The following is a 22,727-nucleotide window of genomic DNA, read 5'->3' on the forward strand; positions in this document are numbered from 1 at the left end:
GCAAGCAATAATGCTAATCAAGCAGTGGCGGCGGAAGCATTACAATTTATGGGCGGGGGGGGGGTTAGGGGATGACCATATTTTGTTCCGGTTTTACTGGAGACGTGATCAAGATTTCTGATAATTGTTAGTTTTCATCCTAAGTTTGACATTAAGTGGGACATTTAATATCTTGGATGACTAAACTCACAGAGTTTGCGTAACATCTTTTAGTGAAAAAAATACTGATCCCGTGCGCATCATTCCACAACGCGAAGTTTGCATATACAAATTCGGAAATTAGGTTGGTTTGGAAAAAAGTTTCTCCTACCTTAATCATTCACTAACTAAAAGTAGTTCACATTATGCTATTCACCTTGTCCTGTTAATACATGTTAATACACAATTGCCACTTAGTCCAATTGCCACTTGGTCCAATTACCACTTAGTCCATAACCTCTTGGTCCAATTGCCACTTGGTCCAATTGCCACTTGGTCCAATTACCACTTAGTCCATTACCACTTGGTCCGATTGCCACTTGGTCCAATTGCCACTTGGTCCAATTGCCACTTGGTCCAATCAACACTTGGTCCAATTACCACTTAGTCCAATTACCACTTGGTCCAATTGCCTGTTAGTCCAAACCCCACATAGTTTACCACTTGGTCCAATTATCTTTTAATTCACTGACCTTAATTCTAACCATAATCCCTGACCCCTAAATCTAACCCTACCTCCTATAACACTAATTCCAAACTCTAACCCTTACCCTAACTCTTGCCCTAACCCTAATCCGGGGACTTTAACCCTAACCACTGAATCTAACCCTAAGTCTAACCTTAACTGTAACCCTAACCCCTAACTCTAACCCAGCCCTTACCTTGAACTCTAACCCCTAACACCGCTCTGTGACAGGCATGGTTTGTCAATAGCCTTGTTATACTTTTTTATTTTCCCCCTTTTTGTAAGTGCTGGTCCTTTATGTTGCAAGCTTACCCATAATTGATCCAAAATGGTTACATTAGTAAAACATAATTTCGAGGTTGAGGAATAAAGAAAGAAATCAGAATTGTAAATTTAGGGTCGGTAAACTTTTGCAAAGTAATGTTTTGTTGTTGTTTGTGTGTTTGTTTGTTTCTTACGTTTATTATCAGTCAGATGACAACAATCAAGTATATTTTAGGGAGCTAACAGGTGATGCATTTGTGTTGTCTATTATTAAGGGAACTGACCATTATATTTCAATGTTCACTTTTACCGCACTTGTTGATATGAAATTAAAACATAAGTGACTATAAAATGATGGTTTGGTTTTTGTTCAACCCCTGGCATATATCTTGACTAGTCCCTTTAAAATGCAATGTAATGTAGCATTAAGATGAGATTCATGCAAATATTATGGAGACACATGCATGTAAAGTTATGTTTTCTTTCAGTTTAATCAAAAGCTGTAACTTACATAAAAGAATTACGCTACATGAGTTTTGGACCAACTGGCAATTGGACCAAGTGGTAATTGGACTAAGTGGTAATTGGACCAAGTGGTAATTAGACCAAGAGGTAAAGGACTAAATGAGTTTGGGACCAAGTGGTAATTGGACCAAGTGGCAATTGGACCGAGTGGTAATGGACTAAGTGGGTTTTGGACCAAGTGGCCATTGGACCAAGTGGTAATTGGACTAAGTGGTTATTGGACCAAGTGGTAATTGGACCAAGTGGTAATGGACTAAATGAGTTTTGGACCAAGTGGTAATTAGACCAAGTGGCAATTGGACCAAGTGGTAATGGACTAAGTGGGTTTTGGACCAAGTGGCCATTGGACCAGGTGGTTATTGGACCAAATGGTAATGGACTAAGTGGGTTTTGGACCAACAGGCAATTGGACCAAGTGGTAATTGGACCAAGTGGCAATGGACTAAGTGTCAATGGACTAACTGGCAATGGACCAAATGGGTTTGGTGGTGACAAACCTTTAAATTGGCCGGTTGTCCGCTCCCACATATTTCAAAGCCGGATTGGCGCTAATGCATCAGACACACTAAATTGCATTCTGAATATGAGCCCCCTGAAATATCTGTGTCGTTGGATAGATGTTTCAAATGGACGAATCATATATCAAAATGTTCAGAAGAGTCTGGAGAATCTTTTCTGCCATCTTGCCAAACTTGTAACCCGCGCGTTCAATTCCGTTTCCATGGCAACGGTCACGCTATTTAAGGATTTTTATTGTTTTTACCTAAAAAATGGCATATTTAACTAGCTATTTCTTGAAAACTTAGTAGAAACTTCATATTTAGTGTCAAGAACACACGTCACAAGGATATTTAAAATATGCGAACAAAATAATCGCTTAATCAATACATTTAATTTATGGGTGAAAATGCAACTTTTGTGTTTTTTGTTCAGTTTTGACCAAAAAATTTAATTTTTACATGGGAAAATTTTTGAAAAATGACATTTCGTCAGCCTGCTACGCTAATTGCCTAAGTCATTTTTACATGTTTCTCATTTGCAATTTTTATTTTTAAGTAATAAACCCATAATTAATCAAATTTCCAGCCGCATTTTTCATTAACTTGTGGAATACATCTCTTTTGAAATTGACCACGTGTCCCAACACAATAATTCTAAGAATGTAGCTATGTACAAAAGTATAGGCAAAGTTGATTTTTGGCTTCAAATTCTACCAACATGCAAATGCCATTGAATTTTTGCCTAAATAAGGATTATCTCTGTAACAATAATTTTACAAGAGGGATATGAAAATCATGGATCTGACTAGAAACCTATGGTGGGCTTCACCCCCCCCCCCCCACCGAGCATATTTGTGGTTCGAGCCTACCCCTGGTTAAGGTGCTGGGATCAAATTTTATCATTAAAAGAACCGCAAGATATCATTAGGGGTGGCGCAATAAAGATGTGTACCCCGGGGTTGTGAATTCTCAAAATGGTCTGCCAAAAATCGCATGCCCCCCCCCTTCTTTTGGCCGTGCCAAAAAATCTTTGCCCCCCCTTTCGACGTGCCAAAAGACCTTTGTCCCCCCTTTCGATATGGCAAAAAATCGTTGCCCCCCCCCCCCTTATACATGCAAGATATTTGGGAACCTGAATTTAAAACCTTAATTGTCTTATCATATATTTGCGAGCGCAGCGAGCAGGAAATTTTGCATATTTTAACGTGTTCCTAACGTTTTCCTACACCTTTTTTGCCCCCTTTCGACCTGCCAAAATTGCTTGACCCCCCCTTTCGACCTGCCAAAATGCTTGCCCCCCCTTTTGGCCTGCCAAAAATCTTTGCGCCCCCCCCCCTATAATTCACCACCCGGGGGTGCACATAATTAATCCACCACCCCTTATAGAATATGAATACGATCATACGATATAAGATCAATTATAATATATTAATCTGAAGAAGTATACTGCCGTTGTTTTAGATAATATGGTTAAAATTGAAAAAAAAAAACGGCTTCTGCGGCGTTCTGCCATTTCACTCGCCTTAAAGTCATACTGGAGTTTTAGTGTGTTCATAACAATATATGACCATACAACCGTAAAAATGACACCACGGTCAACTAACGTTACGTGGCTTTGGCATATACAGTGATATTTGTTGATTTTGCTTGCATTCAAGGCTTGATAATGCATACAAGGAACATGTAAGTACTAAATACTACAATAACAAAATTAATTTCTTGTCGGCTAACTATTTATTAAAATGTTTTTAAACATGTTTAATCTGAGCTAAAGTCAATTGTCTGAGCACGGGGCAGTTGCTGTGTGACCTGGTCTAAGCCACACACACACCCCCACCCCCACACATTATGTTTATATGATAGTAATAACTAATGCGACATATAAACCAATAGAAAAGTGTACAGATTTTGTAGATTTTATTAGCACTCTTGATGATTCGTCAACTGATAATTTACGGGCTATTCAAACAACGCAATAATCATATGTGGTTTTGAGTTTTCTCATATAATTATTTTTATGAAGGTCAAAACAGTTATAATATTATTTTCATTAGTACAGTTTATATCAGGCTAAACACAACCACTGCCTAACCAGATAGAAGACTTACATACTATTTATTACACCATGGATAATAGGTAAGAATATTTGATACATTATATTATTATTACTATTATTATTATTACTATTACTATTATTATTATTACTATTATTATTATTACTATTACTATTATTATTATTATTATTTTTATTATTATTATTATTATTATTATTATTATTATTATTATTATATACTATTACTAGAGCTATATACACGTATGCGTAAATGATTATTAAGCTCAATATGCCCGTATGTATAACAGCAACATAGCCTGAACCCATATGACCTTTGACCTCTGTTTGTTATATTAATATTTTCACACACTTAGATTCATCAAAACCATGATTTTTAATAACAGGAAGAACTTGTGTTAAAGGAAGTTATTGTGTTAATTACTAGTATCTATTAATTGCACGTCGAACAAGCATGCAATGATGTTAACAAGAAAGTCTATTGCAGTGAAAAGCAGCTTTCATGGATAAACAAAACTCCACCCAATATTAATTTGCGGACGAAAGGCCCAACTCCATGTAGTTGGTCCTTTCTTCCATGAAAACCAAAAATGTGCTTGGAAGCTTTTGGAGAGCGAATTTGGGCCCTTCTTTCACACACAAGGAAAAACAGTCTGATGGCCAAAAAAGTGGAGTCATTCTTCCACTTAAGTGTCACCCCACCTAATTAACATACACAGTTGGCCAAGGTCAAATTTTTTTATCGTGTTGGTCCAAAGGGCTTTGGATGTAGATTGTAAAAATCCACTTTGCTCGCTCATATGTTACCCGTTGCCATGTTAACGACCCGGAATGTATTATCCATAGACACTGAAATAAAGAAATGCCTCACACCAATTTTTGGACACTTATCAGTCATTCAGAAAGAACGCATAATTTATTCATGCAATGCTTTGAGAAAATTCATTGGAATCAGCCAACTAATATTTATTGATTTATGGTCAACTTTTTCGCTCAGAGTAATTACCCGACCGAGCCTCCCAAACAATTACTTCGAAAGCCAGTTGCGCATATAAACCAAAAGTTCCCCTAACAGGGAATGCACTATCTAACGATAGAGAAAATATAAAGACTCGATTTAACAATGGATAGAATATAAAGACTGCATCTATAACGATGACAATATAAAAAGCCGCGGACTTACATATATCAAAAGAAATTAAATGGCTGACCCCTTTCTCATTTTCATATTATATTCATATTTAGATTACATGGTGGGCATCAGCATAAACCAACGCCAAATCTTCTAGTAGGCAAATACCCACGAAGATTGGAAAGACTAAATAGAATTTATTAATGAAATATATGTATAATTATGTACATTAAATTGATCATTTTAGAAAAGCATGCCCTAAATACAAAATTATACAACAAATTACAAGTACATCAAACATGATATAGCGATTTACAAAGCATAGGCCTTAAATACAAAATTATATATCAAACTAGAGCGGTTCTCGGCTTTCGCGGTTCTCGGCTTTCGCGGTTCTCGGCTTTCGCGGTTCTCGGTAGTGTGGGTTGGTCCGTATGTGACGTTTCTGTTCAGAACCTTGTGTGACCCTTCCCCCCCCCAGAAAAAAATCATCCGCCACCACTGGTTATAACAAGGGCCTTGTAAATGCAACTGGTGAGACGGAGCCTCCCATGACGTTTGTGTTTTCAGTCTGATTTCAGTTTCCTAACAGGTACAAAGTTTACGCATTATCATTAGGCCTACCAAGTATTGTAGGCCTATGTCCTATAATCTCTTATGTATGACATGGATCTTTACCATGATTGTGGAAGCCAAAAAAATATCATTTCAATACCCCAAACATGCGTTAAAAAAAAGACCATGTTTTACACATGCAACCTCAAGTTTAGACATATAATTTAATTTGGCCTAAACCCTCATGCACGGGAAAAATCATACCGCCACCATTGGTTATGACAAGGGCCTTTTAGGGTGCACACCAGTAAATAACCCCCACTGACTTTCTGTACAGACAGGGGCCGGGAAAACAACTCAGTTCTTCAAAACTTCCTCTTTCTGCAAGCAGAAGGTCAGATGACGACATCCATTGTAAAAATTAATATATATATGGATTTCAGGATTTTTTTTCCAGAAATATTGTAAAAAGTTCAACCTATAACCCATACAGCTAACGCCGCCTCACAAACAGCTTGGTGTTTCTGAAATGTAACACATTTTGAAAGTCGTCATAAAAAGTCGGATCCTGCTAAATTTACACAGACAATCTAATTTACAGGCCTAAATGAGGATTAAATATGAATCAGGGCCTAATAGTTGCCTTTTAAGCCTTTTCTAATGTATTACATTAAGTCATATTGCACATTTCCTCGTTTCAAATACTGTTTTTTTCCTTCCAGGGTGTAGCTAGACTTCTCCGTACTCCACTTGCCAATTGTGCTTCTGGCTATTGCATTTAAGCTTAAAACTCTGATTATTATTTGTGCACAATTGATAGATTTTCACATCTAATCTTTTCAGTCACCGTACTCCCTCTGTTTGTTAGCTTCCCAAGTGGACTATTGACTTTGGATTGCGGATAACATTTTTAACACGGGATTCTATGGAGAGTTAGGCCCATTTCTGGCCTAACTAAAATTGGTCATGATGTAATGCATCTTTAAATGAATCTGGCTTGTGATTGGTCCCCAGATATCGTTATTGATTGAACAAATTCATCAGGATCGGTAGAGTAAACTAGTAAACCAGAGTTCGTAGTATCTGATCCAAGAAAATGCACTTACTGTGTACGTTTCAACAACCACTGTTGTCTTTGTCAACACTTGATGAGGAGTGACTGCAATGTACTGACAACCAACGCTAGAGGGATATGTAAAATCAGGCGGTTTTTGGCGATTTTAGCCATTAAGCCCCCCCCCCCTCCTGGAGACGCCATTGCAAAATCAATGGAGAGAAACTATACTACCTTGTTTCTTAATAAAATGTAACGGGGTACATCAGGCAACTATGAGAGCCAAAAAGGCCTCAAATTGAGCAAAGAAAGACATTAATTTTCAGCACGTGCATTTCAACCAAGACGCTTCATTAGTGGTGTTCGCCCTTAATGTCATATTATCATGACCGTTTTATTTTGTTTTATGTTAAGGGCTGGGGTATGAACGTTTGGACAGTATTTATTGTGGGACATTGGAGCACATCAGACATATCGAATTGCATTCTGAATACTAAGAATGTCCTGATATCAAATAATTTTGATTTTTTGAAATTCGCAATGTAATACACATTTATGACAAATCATTAAAAATTGATATTTTTGATATATAACAGTCCTCGAAGTAAATTTTATAAATTTAATGATACATTCTTTAAGTATATGTAGCTGGGAGGAAAGGCTGACGATCAATTGAAAATTTTGACCTTTCGTATTGAAGATATGGATTTCCCCCAAAAAAAAAAAAGGTCTTTTTGGAAAATAAAATCCATATCTTCAATATGAAAGGTCAAAATTTTCAATTGATTGTCGGCTTTTCCTCCCAGCTACATACACTTTAAGAATATGTCATTAGATTTATAAAATTTACTTCGAGGACTGTTATATATCAAAAATTTGAAAAATATCAAAATTTAATAATTTGTCATAAAATTTGCATTATATCGTGAATTTCAAAAAATGAAAATTATTTGATATGAGAAAGACATTCTTCGTATTCAAAATGCAATTTGATATGTCTGATGTGCTCTCATGTCCCACAAAAAATACTGTCGAAACGCTCAAAACGCTCAATCCAGATCCCTTAAGGGCTGGGGTATGAACGTTTGGACAGTATTTATTTTGGGACATGCGAGCACATCAGACGTATCGAATTGCATTCTGAATACGAAGAATGTCATTCTGATATCAAATAATTTTGATTTTTGAAATTCGCAATTTAATACACATTTTATGGCAAATCATTAAAATTGATATTTTTGATATTTAACAGTACTTGAAGTAAACTTTATAAATCTGATGATTTATACTTAAAGTGTATGTAGGTGGGATGAAAAGCCGACGATCAATTGAAAATTTTGACCTTTCGTATTGAAGATATGGATTTTTTCCCAAAACACCAAAAAAAATTAGGTCTTTTTGGGAAAAAAATCCATATCTTCAATATGAAAGGTCAAAATTTTCAATTGACCGTCGGCTTTTCCTCCTGCTACATACACTTTAAGAATATATCATTAGATTTATATAATTTACTTCGAGGACTGTTATATATCAAAATTTGAAAAATATCAAATTTTTATAATTTGTCATAAAATTTGTATTATATTGTGATTTTCAAAAATGAAAATTATTTGATATCAGAAAGACATGCTTCGTATTCAGAATTCAATTCGATAAGTCTGAGGTGCTCTCATGTCCCACAAAAAATACTGTCGAAACGCAATAAACGCTCATTTTGGAACCCTTAAGTATATGTCATATTACATGTTTCACATTTGTACGATTTTAAATAATTCTTTATCATGTTTATAGGACATGCTGTTATATTTTTATATCCTCTTTTCATTCTTGAAAAGATAGATCATGCTTTTTATTTCACCCATTGTGTATTTCTTTATTAATTTGTGTTTATATGGCGATTTCAAGTGGGATAATAACTCCTGGATGACGTAAGCATAATGTTGATAGATTTAAATATCATTATAAATAGGCACTTAATAATAATGATATTGAAATAAATTGATAAATAGATAAATTAATAGATAAATAAATAAAAGATATATAAGCCTAGATAAATAATAAATAAATGATAAACTAGGAGTAAATTGCAAACATTAAATATCTTAGAGCAAATGAGCATTTAATAAGTTTTTGCGACAAATATTTTGCACCTTCTTGTACGTTTTATACTTATTTTATCTTTTACTAATTATTTGGGACATGCTCGCTTATTTATTTTTTATGTGTTCCTCTTATCATTTGTGAAGTATTTCTTTATTTTTGTTTTAGTACAAGGCCATGCGTTTTGAATTGGGCCAGTAAATAGGTGGAGATGTTACATGCGCGCGACATTTTAGGGTTCATCTTTTTAATTTTCTCAGTTAATATGCAGCCTATGTACTTAAATTTGGTGTCAAATTAAAGCTTGTGATGAGACCAATACAGTAAACTTTTAAAAAGTTGTAAAAAGTTATTAACATTTGAATAATTTGCATCTAATTAGCATAATGTGGGGGGTGGAGGAGGATCAGGAGGAGCAAATTTAATAAAAGTGACCCCCAGGGGTCATATGATGCTGGAGGTCCATTTCTTTTTACAGTTTTACAATTCACTTTAAACTGCATACTATAACACCATACAATCATATTCCAGATAATTTAATTAGCTTTGAGAAGCAATTTTGCATATTTTATTTTCCGTTCAGGTTACACATTGAAGTCAATGGGAAAACATGCCTTGAAAGTGGCTGGCGCAAAATCATGTTAATTTTATTGAACCCTATGATGTTATATATGTATTTAAAGCTCTGACTGAGAGGAATTCAAATATGGAACTTTTAAATATGTGGGATGAAGCTAACTTTTAATTTGTCAAATTTCAATTTTTTTCCCTAAAATATTTGGTATTTTCAGTTTCATAACTCCTTAGTGTTACACCCTGTGCCATTTTAAAGTGCATTTTTGGATTCCTTGGTTCATTTGCAGCAAGAAAATGTATACTTTTATATATGTTGGGTATAATATGTGAAAAATATGCATATCTAAACGAAAAAACGTGCAATTTTCATCTTGCAAAAACATGTAACGCATTACCGGCCCAACTCAAAACGCATGGCCACAAGTGATCACTGAGTATGTTTAACTGTGGAAATATCGGTAGATAAGGTGTTTTTTATTTCACCCTTGAGTATTATGTATAAGTGTATCAACATACATTTCACATGTCGTGATTTTTCATTGTTTTATTTTAAAGCAATTCTTTATTGGGGTGCATGCTCTCATATATTAGGGTTTTTTTTCATGTTCCTCTTGTCATTCTTGATAGATGGCTGTTTATTTATGTCGCGTATTTTTTTAATTTTTGGTCGAAGCGTATAATTATCATCAGACACATGTCACATTTTTATGTATGATTTCGCATTATTTAATTTCAAATTATATAATTTTTTAAACGTACTAACGTAGTTCTTTACAAGCCGACGTCAAACGTCGGCTTGTGCTGTCTCTTCTCAATTCTTACACAGCCGTGACGTTAGTCACGGCTGTGTCTTTTTTCTTACAGGTTCTTTCTTCTTCTTTCTTCTTCTTCTTCTTCTTTCTGCCGACCACTACATTTGCTCTAGCACTTACATGCTTACACCGATTTTGACCTAACTTGGTCACAACCATCATTGACCATGCCCCTACATGTCATATGAAACTCGTGGGGTCAAAGGTCACGCAGGGGTCATAGGGGTCAAAACGTGATTTCAACTCAAAATGCTTCTTCTCTCACAGATCCCGTAGGAGAGTTACACCACTTGCACACATGCATTGTTATTATCCAGTGTCTATGGGGTCCTCACAGATTTGGGGTCAAAGGTCATTAAGGGGTCACTTCCGGTATAAAACGAAAAAACTTCAAAATTTTTTATTTGCTAAGAAAAACATAGGACAGTAAAGATATGTTCACACATAAATTGTTGTTACCCTGTGTATATGTGGTATTTTTTTACTTAGTGTCAAAGGTCATTAAGGGCCACTTCCGGTATAAAACGAAATACCTTTAAAATGCTTCTTCTCCCTCAAATTACGTAGGACAGTGACACCACTTGCACACATGCATTGTTATTACCCAGTGTCTATGGGGTCCTCACAGATTTGGGGTCAAAGGTCATTAAGGGGTCACTTCCGGTATAAAACGAAAAATCTTCAAACAATTTTTATTTGCTAAGAAAAACATAGGAGAGTAACGGTATGATCACACATGAATTGTGGTTACCCAATTCATATGTGTTATTTTTTTTTATTTGGGTCAAAGGTCATTAAGGGGTCCCTTCCGGTCTGAGACGAAAAACCTTCAAAATGCCCCTTCTGCCACAAATAACATAGCAAAGTGGTGCCACGTGCACCCATGCATTGACATTAGCCAATGTCTATGGGCGTTTTCATATATTCTGGGGTCAAAGGTCATTAAGGGGTCACAACACGGCTGTGTTCGTGGTCTTAGACCACAGCTAAGTCTAGTTCTTCTTCTTTCTTCTTTCTTCTTCTGGCAACCGCAATCAACTGCATGTAGCTCCGCAAGGATTGACAGATTTCAACCAAAGAAGACCCAAATGACCATTGGGCTAGGCCAAACCTTCCATTTGACTTTGACCTCGCTGTGACCTTTGACCTAGCTATAATGGTCAAAAATGTGGTTTCACAAAAAATGCTACTCCTTCCACAAATTACATGCAATGATCATGTGACTCATGCATATGAATCAACATGTGGCAGTGCTTAAAACTTCCTAAAAAGATTGAGGTCAAAGGTCATTAAGGGGTCATTTCCGGTGAAAGTCTGACAAATTTGTAAAAAATATTCAAAAAATCACTGTCTTTACAAATTATATAGCAGAGAGTCGCCATTAGCACACATGCATTGCTACTAGCCAGGGTCTTTAGGATGCCTACAGTTTTGGGCTCAAAGGTCATTAAGGGGTTACTTCCGGTCAAAAACGAAAATTATCAAAAATGTTTAAAAAATTTTATCTCAAAATGTAAACAGACCAGAATAATATAACCAACATACATGAATAAGTGTTCCCTGATGTATGCATGGTATTTTTATTTTGGGGTCAAAGGTCATTAAGGGGTCACTTCCTGTTTTTAGCTGAATAACTTCAAGAATTTTTATCTCAAGAACTAAACATGTTAAAATGTTTTAATTAAAATTGGAACAATGCATTTTGTCGGTGTATACAAGGTTTTTTTTCATTGAGGTCAAAGGTCATTAAGGGGGTCAAAATGTCAATCAAAATTTTCAAAAAATCAAAATCCACGTATAAGTTCCGATTAAGCTGAAATTCACCAGGAATATTTCTTATGACCCCTAAGCACAATGTAAGAGCAGTTGACCCCATCCGTAACCCAGGGGTCAAGTTATAGGGTCAAATTGCGGCTTGTATCAGCGTCTGTTGACTCTAGTTATTTTTGTTTCTGTGAATATCATCCGAAAAGTAGGCCTTCTGCACATTATGATTTTTCCTTGCTTTATTTAACTCTTTACTGGGGTGCATGCTCTCTGCTGGTTTTTTCATGTTCCTCTTATCATTATTGACAAGATAGCACCTGCTGTACGCTGTTTATTTATTTCGCCCCTAAATTATTTCTTTACTTTTGTTTTTAGATTTTGAAGTTGATATCATGATATCACACGCTATGTTTTATACCAACCGCATTGTCTGTTTAAAGACAGTTCTTGTTTTAGATCCTGAATACAATGTCAACATTCAGTTCGTTCACCTCACAATGCGGTGCGATGTTATATAACTGTATATATTGCAGGGTTGCCAAACCCGCGATGTAATAGGCCTAGGTCAATAGGATGAGTTTTGAAGATTTTCCTCGCGACAATTTCCTGTCCTATAGACACCAATTGATGGTTAAGAAAAATATTGCATGACTTCTCAACATTGGCTTACGCGACTTCTGGTAGTTTTTATCTCATAGAAACCAACGGTTGATAAAAAAATATTGGGCGACTTTTCAATGATTTGACCCGCGGTTTGCCCTCATTTGTTTGGCAACCGTGGTCTGTGTTAAGTGAATATATTTCGGTAAGAAAACAATTATCATAGACCATGTAGACAGAACGGACAATAGTCATAGGCGCTCTCCTCCATTTTGAGAAATATACTTTTACACACACACTACATTTATAATTAAAATGATCAGCCTTAAAGTTTTACCTTTTAGTGGGTTAAGCCAAACCTAAGTGGATGAAATATAAATCAACACTTCTGGCACTGATTGGTTTCCGTAATTGTTATATGGAATACGAGCTGTCTGTAGCTACAAAATTGTCTGCAAATCGGCTTTTGCCGGGCCTCTCTTTTTCGGCGTTTTTCTCATTAAATTAGGGTCCCGTTCAAATAAAAATAAACTGGTGTCTAGATGTAATCACAGTTAACACACCAGGAAAATTATAGAATATACAACAACCTAGTTACACCTGTAGACCGCGAACAAACATGCACCTGGCCCGACCTGGCCGTATCACTTAGTGTTCTCCCTACGGATACCCTTAAGGGTCACACAATAACATAAACTATAGCAAGCATCAAACATGATTATGATATTGCGATTTACAACGCATAGGCCTTATACAAAAAATTACTTATCAAAACAACCTCAATCTACATGATAAGTACACCAAAACTATATAAAGCAGGTAATATTGAAACAAAATTATAGCAATATCATCATAAAATCAATGTACATGAACATATGCCATAAAGTTAAAAAGAAAACCACCGGCGTTTTCGATAAAAGCAGAAGAAACATCCGTGGCCTGTCACAAAGAAGCCACATTGCCCGCTTATTATTAAAAATGACGATGCGATAAAGAAGTAAGGGGAGAGGTTGCTAGTACATCACCCTTTATGGATACACAGATCCAAAAATACATAAATGACAAGGCATCAATATTTGCGCACACTAACGTCTCATTTGATGAGTAATATTTCAATCCCATCTGATTTCTGCCATAACGCTTGTCGCTATTTGTCCAACTAGCCAAAGTCAAGTTGTCCGATGTGGAATGACCCTTGTTTGTACAAATATATCAAAGATAATTCATGCAATAACATATTTGGTTAGCTGCTACCGAGATAAAACTCGCTAATTTCAACTACTTGCTTTCGGATCAGTTCAGCGCTTAATGTATGAACTTTTATTAATTGAATGATCCATTGATGACACCGAGATTATTCTTTCATTCCCTCCAACTGTATCCTTACTGTGCTTCCTGAATTGTTTAACCTGGATAGATTGCCAAAGAATTGTATAAGCTCCTTCCACTGATACCAAATATTAAAGTGTTGACCTTTCCATCAAGCTGTGAACCGATCTTCCTCTATTCCTCACTGCCTACCCATCCATAGACATGTTAGAATTCAGTTCCATAATTGCTGATGCTATTTTTACTCGCACGAAGCACTGAATAATATGTTAATATTCGAGATGCAACAATACTGAATTTGAGGGAAACACTGTATTTCAATGAAGATGTAGATCCTTTGTCAGCTTTGCCTGCACTAAATATAGTTAGCTGTTGTAGGACTATATACTATAATATTAAAGTGTTGACCTTTCCATCAAGCTGTGAACCGATCTTCCTATATTCCTCATTGCTTATCCATAGACATGTTAGAATTCAGTCCCATAATTGCTGATGCTATTTTTACTCGCACGAAGCATTCTATAATAATTATGTTAATATTCGAGATGCAACAATACTCAATTTGAGGGAAACACTGTACTTTAATGAAGATGTAGATCCTTGTCGTCTTTGCCTGCACTAATTGTAGTTAGCTGTTGTAGGCCTATATACTATAATTCTCCCCATATAGAAGTTCCCGTTCTTTCTTCTATCGTCCTTCCTTCTATATCCCCCATCTCGTAGAATCCATACGACCTGCAATTAAAAGACAGAAGAAAAGGGAAGCAAATTCTGTCTGCAACTTTTAAAGCCTACACTAAATACCGGGACTAAATACTGTATGTCATACATTGATACATGTCTGTATATTATGAGCCTCATATATACACCCCAACTCCTTCATTAATTTATTCTAGTTGATGCCAAAACGGAAACACGTATAGCTTCCACAATTTAAAAAAAAAATGATTGCGATAAAATGTTTGAAATTGACTATAAAATTCGCTCAAATTGCCATTATATCCTCAGAGAGATTTTCCAATTCCGAACAGAAATTTTGAGCATGATTTTTTTCCCCAAAATGTAAAATATCCCTGCTTGAGTTGAAATTTCATTTATGAAAACCTATATATACCAATGGCCGCCAATCGCGTCAAATGCCCAATTAAAATGGCTTTTTTCTTTGACGACAATATTCAAGTTATCATTATTACTGTTATTATTTTTATTTTGTTTGTTTGTTACGATTCGTTTCGTCAAAATGGAACACGGAACCTATCCAATTCGAGCATTACGTGTCCAGTGCACATATCCTTGCGTTAAAAATTGACAATAACTTTCCCTCATATGGCCATTTTATACCAAGAGAGATTTTTCCAATTCAGAACCAACAACAACAACAAAAATTGAACCGAATTTTACTAATAAATGTCACTTTTAATTTATTTAACCAGAACAGAAACAAGTTTCCTTCTTCCCGGTTTATGATGTGTTATAGAAATGGCCAGTTGGCCACCTGCATGATTCATCGATCTTTAGCATTCATGAGTACCAATAATTGTATTACTTTCTGATGTGACATACACGCATCTATTCAATTCTCTTGTCACTTCAATGAACATGGTGAATAGAACTGATGACCATAGAGGTTATGAATAGATTACGCAGGGTTGCCAAACCCGCGATTTGGGCGCCCAATTGGGCGATTTTCAACTTCCGTCCCGCGACAAAGAAAGTGCTCCCGCAATCTGATTACGTAGGCCTATTTGGATTGTTCTAAGAACATTAACCCAGGTTTTCAACCCATGGCCCCTAGCTGAAATACAGCAAGATAACGTTAGATTGAAATGTAAACCTGTATTTTAGAAGAAGTTATCTGGAGCTATTCTCCATGGCTAATTTCTAAAGATGGGCTAGAACCCAGTTATTCACTGCTAATAAAACTGATTAACGGCAAAGTTTGACAAATTGTTGAAAGCAAATATCTCACCGATTTATCCCCTGTTCTGCTCGTTGAAGCCGACTACAGAAATTGTGTTAGCCGTCGGTCGTTGCCATTACATGTATGTTCAAGCATAAGAAGCCCCGGAATATCAGCACACACTCTTGATTATCGTCATACAGCGAATTGCACTACCTCAGTGCCTGACTACCTCAGTATACTTGTATTATCGAGTAATTTACACAAAACTATGCAGACAACATCTTGATTTAATATCTGTTGCCGTCACAGTTTATTCCATGTAAAGAAAGCTGTATTGTATAAGCTTGCTGATTTAATTCGGCCTCTTCGTTGTACAATAGACATGATACCGAGAGAAAAAAAATTTTACGTCCGATTCCGAATGCTTGACTGATATAGAATGAAAACCGGTACACATGTACCTAACGGCAACCTGGGCGAAGCCTTGCCCGCGAAACTATCACGTGACTTACTTACAGAAGGCTATTTCCGCCACCGGGAAAATAGTGAAACGTGACTTCACTACGGAAGGCAATTTCAGTCGCGAGATAATATTATGTTTCATTAGACGAGCTAATTAAACTGCATTTAGGCGATTTTAGCTCATTTCAGGCTGAAAATGCTGAAATTTGCCTAATAAAGAACGGGCCATAGCTCCAATATTCAAGAAGATAGAAAAAGTTTGATTAGATCCTTACAATGGACCATCTTTCTACTTTCCAACAAAAATTCAAATTATTCATGTGGTGTTCGTTTATATCTTTTTTTGACCTGGCAACACTTATAGTTTTGCCCTTTTGAAAAAGTGACAATTTTGACCTATTTTTGAGGTGCAAAAAACTATTGGCCATGACTCCCAGAATATTGTAATTGTGGTTAAGAACAAAGCAGACCATGCCCCATTCAAAATTGATATAAATGGCTTGGGGGATTATATCAGTAAAGCAGAGTGTTGCCAGAAAATAACACATTTGTTGAAAAGAGCTAAATTTGACTTGGAGTGTTTTTCCCCTGTATTTAGGTATTTAGGTATTATAATACTAAACATATTTTTTATGTTTGTCTATCATGTTATCTCACAATTGAATGTTTTTGATCTAGATATTAAATATTAAACAAATTCAATTTCTATTTTGATATTTAAAGTGTTGCCAGTATTCAAAAATGGCATTTTAAGGTATTTTAGTCAAATGACTAGAAATTGGCACATATCTAAAGTCTAAACCCAAACGATAAAAGTATAATCACTTGGACTATACTTCTGAATATTGATGTAGCAGGCCTTACATCATTCAGCAATAATCTCCGGGGATTTTAACTGCAGTGTTGCCATAAAGTAAGCAAATTTAGTACTTTCTTTTTACAGACTACATTGTTATGCACTGATTTTGGGGAATTTGAGAATTCAATTCTAAACAAAGTGTATTATGTTATGATGACTATATACACCTGTGTTAACAGGAAAAAAGACACACTTCTGCATTGTAAACATTACAAACTGATGATAACATGAATTTTCTGCCTTATTTCTCCTAGCAAGAGTTATCTAAGGAGGGTATTACACCTGCCCAATTTTGTGCCTATTTTTACTTTTTCTCAAAAATTAGGGCGCATTGGTGACAAGTAAGGTATGTATATTATAGGGCAATGACTACAACTACTGCACTGGAAATTTTATTTCAGCACACAAACCAGTTGTGGAGTTACAGTCAAAAATGAGGAAAACCAATATTTAATCAATACATCAATAACTACTTGCATTGAGTTGCTGAATTTTCAGTGCAGTAGTTGTAGTCCTTGCCCCTATAATATACCTATCTTACTTGTCCCCAATGCGCTATCATTTTTGAGAAAAATGCAAAATAGGCACAAAATTGGCCAGGGTGTAATACCCCTTAACATGCTCATGATCAGGGTGAATTTTGGTGGAAAACACCCAGGAAAACATGCTCCTTGCTTCTTTTCTTTTTTCTTTTCTTTTTTTTTTTGCTCTCCCACTTTTCTTTAATTTTTTTCTCTTTCATTTTTGTCGGGGGGGGGGGGCACTCTTTTCCCTGTCCCCACCCCTAGCTACGCTACTGCAAACAGAACAAAATGTTGACCCCGTTTTTTAGTCGGTGCATAACCACATATTTTTATTTCTGATGCCTCTATTGAACAAAGAATTGTCCAAAGGTGAAAAGCATCAAAAGTTGCCCAAGCGCGGATTTGATAACACTGCCGACTGTAAAATGAGTTTTGTATCATTCGGCTTTATGCTGTATTGTATTGATCCTCTATTAAAAACTTCGGTCGAAGTTTTGCCACAAGTTTAAAAAAAATAACGGTTAGTTCATGAAAAAGAAGAAGTGAAATTTAGCAAAACGCGACGAGGTTTATTTGCCCGTAAGAGAGCTCTATTGTTCCGCTATTGTATCCGCTATTGTATCCACTATTGTATTCTATTCATAAAAGCTACTGCAAGAATCGCGGCAATCCCTGATATTGCTGATGTCTACCGCCGGCGTTTCGCATTTATTAACAATCAAAATTATCCCATACTCTTACATTTATAGTCTTATTCTCACCTTTTATATAATATTAAGAAATTGCAATTATGAAAACTACAAACTTTGAAAGTTAAAATATATTTCTATAGAGTCTATAATATATCCAACCCAGAAGTGCCCATTTATTTAAATTGTTGTAATAGCGCCCAAATATCCCCACAAATATCTTATACACGATTTTATTGATTAATTTTGGGCTAAATCAAAAGTCAGAAGTAGTTAAAAAGGGCAACATCCTCACCATTACTTGCTGCTTTACAAATTATCCTCGCTTGACCAAACACGCATAGTACGTTGATCGAAAAACCTAGCGTGGTTGTCTTAACAATGCAAAAGAGATGTACAGCTTACCCACTAATACTAGCTCATTTACAAAAACCTATTGAACAGTTACGTAGTCCATCGATAGTGCGGACACTCTTCACTCGCAACCCACCAAAATTCGTGCTATTTTGGCGTTGGAAAAGAAATCTCGTGAATAGAGTGCCCTCTCTACTATCTGCCTACATGTTTACGTTCTAGAAATGCCAACTAAAATCATCCAACAACTTCATTTTAAGAATTATTTCAGTATAGAAATCAATAGGAACAGAAAGAGTATGGTCTACACATTCCAGGAAAATGTTTTATTTCTTTCTTCCGCCATTCTATATTTCCCTAAAATTATCACATTTTTCTCCAAAATCCTATGTAAATGATTCTCCACGCTACGCAGAAATTATGTGCGATAAATCATACAAATTTGCCACAATTTTACATCACTTTAGACAGTATTGCAATATCTTGATGATTTTTAGGCATTTTCAACGGCAACTTGAGTATTCAGAAATCAAATATCGCGCCAAGGGGATGACACTCTTATTCACGCATTCATTTACAACGCAAACTTGTATCGAATCCCGGTGGTTTGCGACCAATGAAATGTCCGCACCCCTGGATTTATTCATCCCTGGTATGAATTATTTATTAGGTTTGTCAAGGCAATAACCACGATCCGTTTTGTAATAATATAAAAGCACTTGCAATAGAATCCCGCTGAGTTCAATGGACTGCGCCCTGAAACCGATGGAGAGGTGCCCCATAAAGAAGCTATTCCATTGACCTCTATTAACAGGTCAGTGAGCTTTCCATACACAAATGAACAAGTACAATAGTACAAGGCCAGCACCTATTACCTGCTTTGTAACATGTTTGAAGTCGTGAAGATTAGTAATCGTCTGTGCATATGAACTGCGCATTTATGATGCAAAATATTAGTTCTATATAATATAAAATTACAAATACTGGTATTATGATACACGGTATAGGTGATATATAAAACGACTAATAAAATCATGTCATCATGGCGTCATGTCAAAGGTTCATTATATCCCGTATGTTTGTCTAAATTCATATATATATTTGAAAAAAAATTCTACACCCATTTAATATGTACTCAGGTGGAACCCTGCCTTTTTAATTTTCATTTCTTTTTATGTAACAAATTCAGGTTTTTCCATTACGCGGGGCCGCCGGGCAATACAAATTTAATGCTAACATTGAATGAACGCAGAATCAAGAATGGGCGTTTCTAGTACATACAGCGTCTGACTCTACCTGAGGACGTAGCCTAAGTCCCATGGGCTCCAAGAGTGGCTCTCCATACACACATGAACAAATACAATGACGGGTCGCCATTGCACTCCATACACAAATGATCAAATACAATGGAGAGTCCGACTGCCATGCAAATGAGCCAAGTGCCCTCTCAAGGGTCTGCTCTCAGTTAGCAGCCTGGACAACCGATTCTTTTGTTTGGCAAGGCTCACTCAGTCATTTAATGAGGCAATACAAACGATCGAATTTGGTGTTGAAATGAGCTAAATTTTTAGTTACACCTTTTCGATGTAAAATTAATTTTCTCGGCCAAATGAAAAGCAATCATTTTCATTTTTTCAGTAAATGTCAGGAAAAATTGTAGTGCTTGATACTGTATTTTTTTTCAAATTCTAGTGTTAAACTTAGGCGTGAAATTTAGTCATTTAGTGTAAGATTTTCGATTTTGATAGGCTTAAACTCTGTCCGCGAGCCTTTTTTTTTGATCAACCTTTTAGCTTTTCAAAGTAAGATAGTTCGCTAATGAAGGATTTTTCCCAACTTTCTAACGCACATCACCGTGAGCGATATATCATAGTTTTGTCAGAATTTGCGTTTTCATTTCACCATTTTAACTGCCGGCTGACCATTTTTCAAAATCAACGAGTGAAATCTAAGGCTAATACTAGCATTGTGGATCGATATCCCTGGGTTTAATAGGAATACCGGCATGGCTACAGTGTTGCTAGAACTTCAATATAGCAAAGAAATTCCCAGGCCTATAGCGCTCCTACTGATCATGTTTAACCAGAACACTCAATTGGGGATTTGGGCTACCAAATCGCTGGTCGGGCAATTTGCTTTAAATGGAAAATTGACCTGGATAAACAACAAAGGAAATATCGACTATTTCTACTGGTTGCTCTCGAGATAAAAGTACTGAGTTAGACATTTTCGGAGTATGAAGGGAAAAAGGGTATAATAAAAACGGAAATTCTAACAAAACTATAATATATAGACCCACACGATGTGCTTTACAGAGGTGGGAAATATCTTTCTTTAGCAAACTATATTAGTTTGAGACGCTAAAAATGAATTCCGTAAAAAGCTCGCGGGCGAACTGAAGGCCTATAAAAATCAAAAATATCACACTAAAAGACACAATTTGATGCTTAATTTTAACACCAGGATTTGTAAAAAAAATGTATATCCAAGCACCAAGTTTTTAACTGACATTACTGAAGAAAGAAAAAATATTGCTTTATATTTGACCGAGAAAATTAAAAAAAAAAAAAAAAGGTGTATCTCTGAATAATTGTGCTGATTTTAACATGTATCGATCGACTTTCAGCGCGACTAAGCATTTCTAAAGAATCGGTTGTCCAGGCTGCCAACTGCTCTGTGATATCACACTGATCAGACTGATCTTTATGTTATTACAGCGAGGCTCACATACAATGTTCAACACAAAGTGAACGATGTTATAACTTGGAGGGCTAACAAACCAACACCGCCAAATTCGACTGACGTGTGAACAACGTGGGATGCTATGAGGAAATTGAATACTCGTTGTCTGATCATGCATGTGTGTTTATGGTTCGGATAGCGGTTACTTTGCAACTCTCGTTCCGCCTTGGGTTTATTGAATACACTCTATATAAAGTCATCAATATGTCGTTTCCAGTCCTTGGCTGAACTATTGGGTTCAGCTATTAATTTTTTTAATAGTTCTGTTAACCCCATAGCATTAAAAAACTAGTATTTTGATAAATAAAATAGCTGGATGCGGTATGCAGCTGATTGGGGTGTTTACGGGTCGTTAAAACCACTAACCGCGAAATATGGATATCCAACTAGTTTGCCCGCAGGGCTATAAAAAGAACCGCTAACCGCGAAATATGGATATCCAACTAGTTTGCCCTCGGAGCTTCAAAAACCACTCACCCCGAAATATGGATATCCAACTAGTTTGCCCAGCAGAGCTACAAAGCACCATTAACCGCGAAATATGGATATCCAACTAGTTCACCTCGCATGGCTACAAAGAACCACTTAGCGCGCAATATTTTTTTACCTCAAAAAAAGAATTAATATCTACCAAAAAACGTTTCAAAACATAAAAAGCGGCCAAAGTTTAAAAATCTTTCCTGTGTGGCTTTTCACCCTTTTTAAACTTGGTCCCATTTAGTAAAGTAGTATTAACATGAAGAATGAGTCCTAATTTTTACATGCAACAATGTACTCTTATAGGTTTAAGACTGTTCGAAAGCGGTGCAATATGACGTAGGCTACCGTATGTATTATCAAAAACATTTCAAGGTTTATGTTTTATTATATTGCGTGATCATAAAGAGTAGTAGAGTATTATATATACTTAGCAAATTGACTGTGTGTCAACCTGCTACATACAGGCCCTACATATGTACATAAGGCGCAGAATCGCACATGACGATGAAGAATTTAACAAAGTGAGTATTTGCTACAAAATACATTATAACGTCTATACGGAAAAAAACTTCAATTACGCACGAACATTAATTCATTTGCTCTACAAAATAAACATTGACAACTAAGAAAACCAACAAGTAGCCTATAGATGACTTCGTATGGGTCTTTAAAACTTTCATAAATGGGACCAAGTTTAAAAAGGGTGAAAAGCCACACAGGAAAGATTTTTAAACTTTGGCCGCTTTTTACGTTTTGAAACGTTTT

At 36.0% G+C, this 22,727-nt stretch overlaps 1 protein-coding gene across 1 annotated transcript in view; it reads left to right on the plus strand.

Moving 5' to 3' along the window:
• The first annotated feature begins 3,542 nt into the window (after window positions 1–3,542).
• The window catches only part of LOC140159982 (uncharacterized), a 61,326-nt gene continuing 42,141 nt past the window's right edge, over window positions 3,543–22,727 (plus strand). Inside the window, exons 1-2 of the mRNA XM_072183249.1 lie at window positions 3,543–3,636; window positions 4,008–4,089. Coding sequence (XP_072039350.1) covers window positions 4,079–4,089 — 11 coding nt within the window. The 5' untranslated portion in view covers window positions 3,543–3,636; window positions 4,008–4,078. The remainder of the gene's footprint in view (window positions 3,637–4,007; window positions 4,090–22,727) is intronic.

Source organism: Amphiura filiformis, chromosome 9, assembly GCF_039555335.1.
Source record: "Amphiura filiformis chromosome 9, Afil_fr2py, whole genome shotgun sequence".
Classification (NCBI taxonomy): Eukaryota; Metazoa; Echinodermata; class Ophiuroidea; order Amphilepidida; family Amphiuridae; genus Amphiura; species Amphiura filiformis.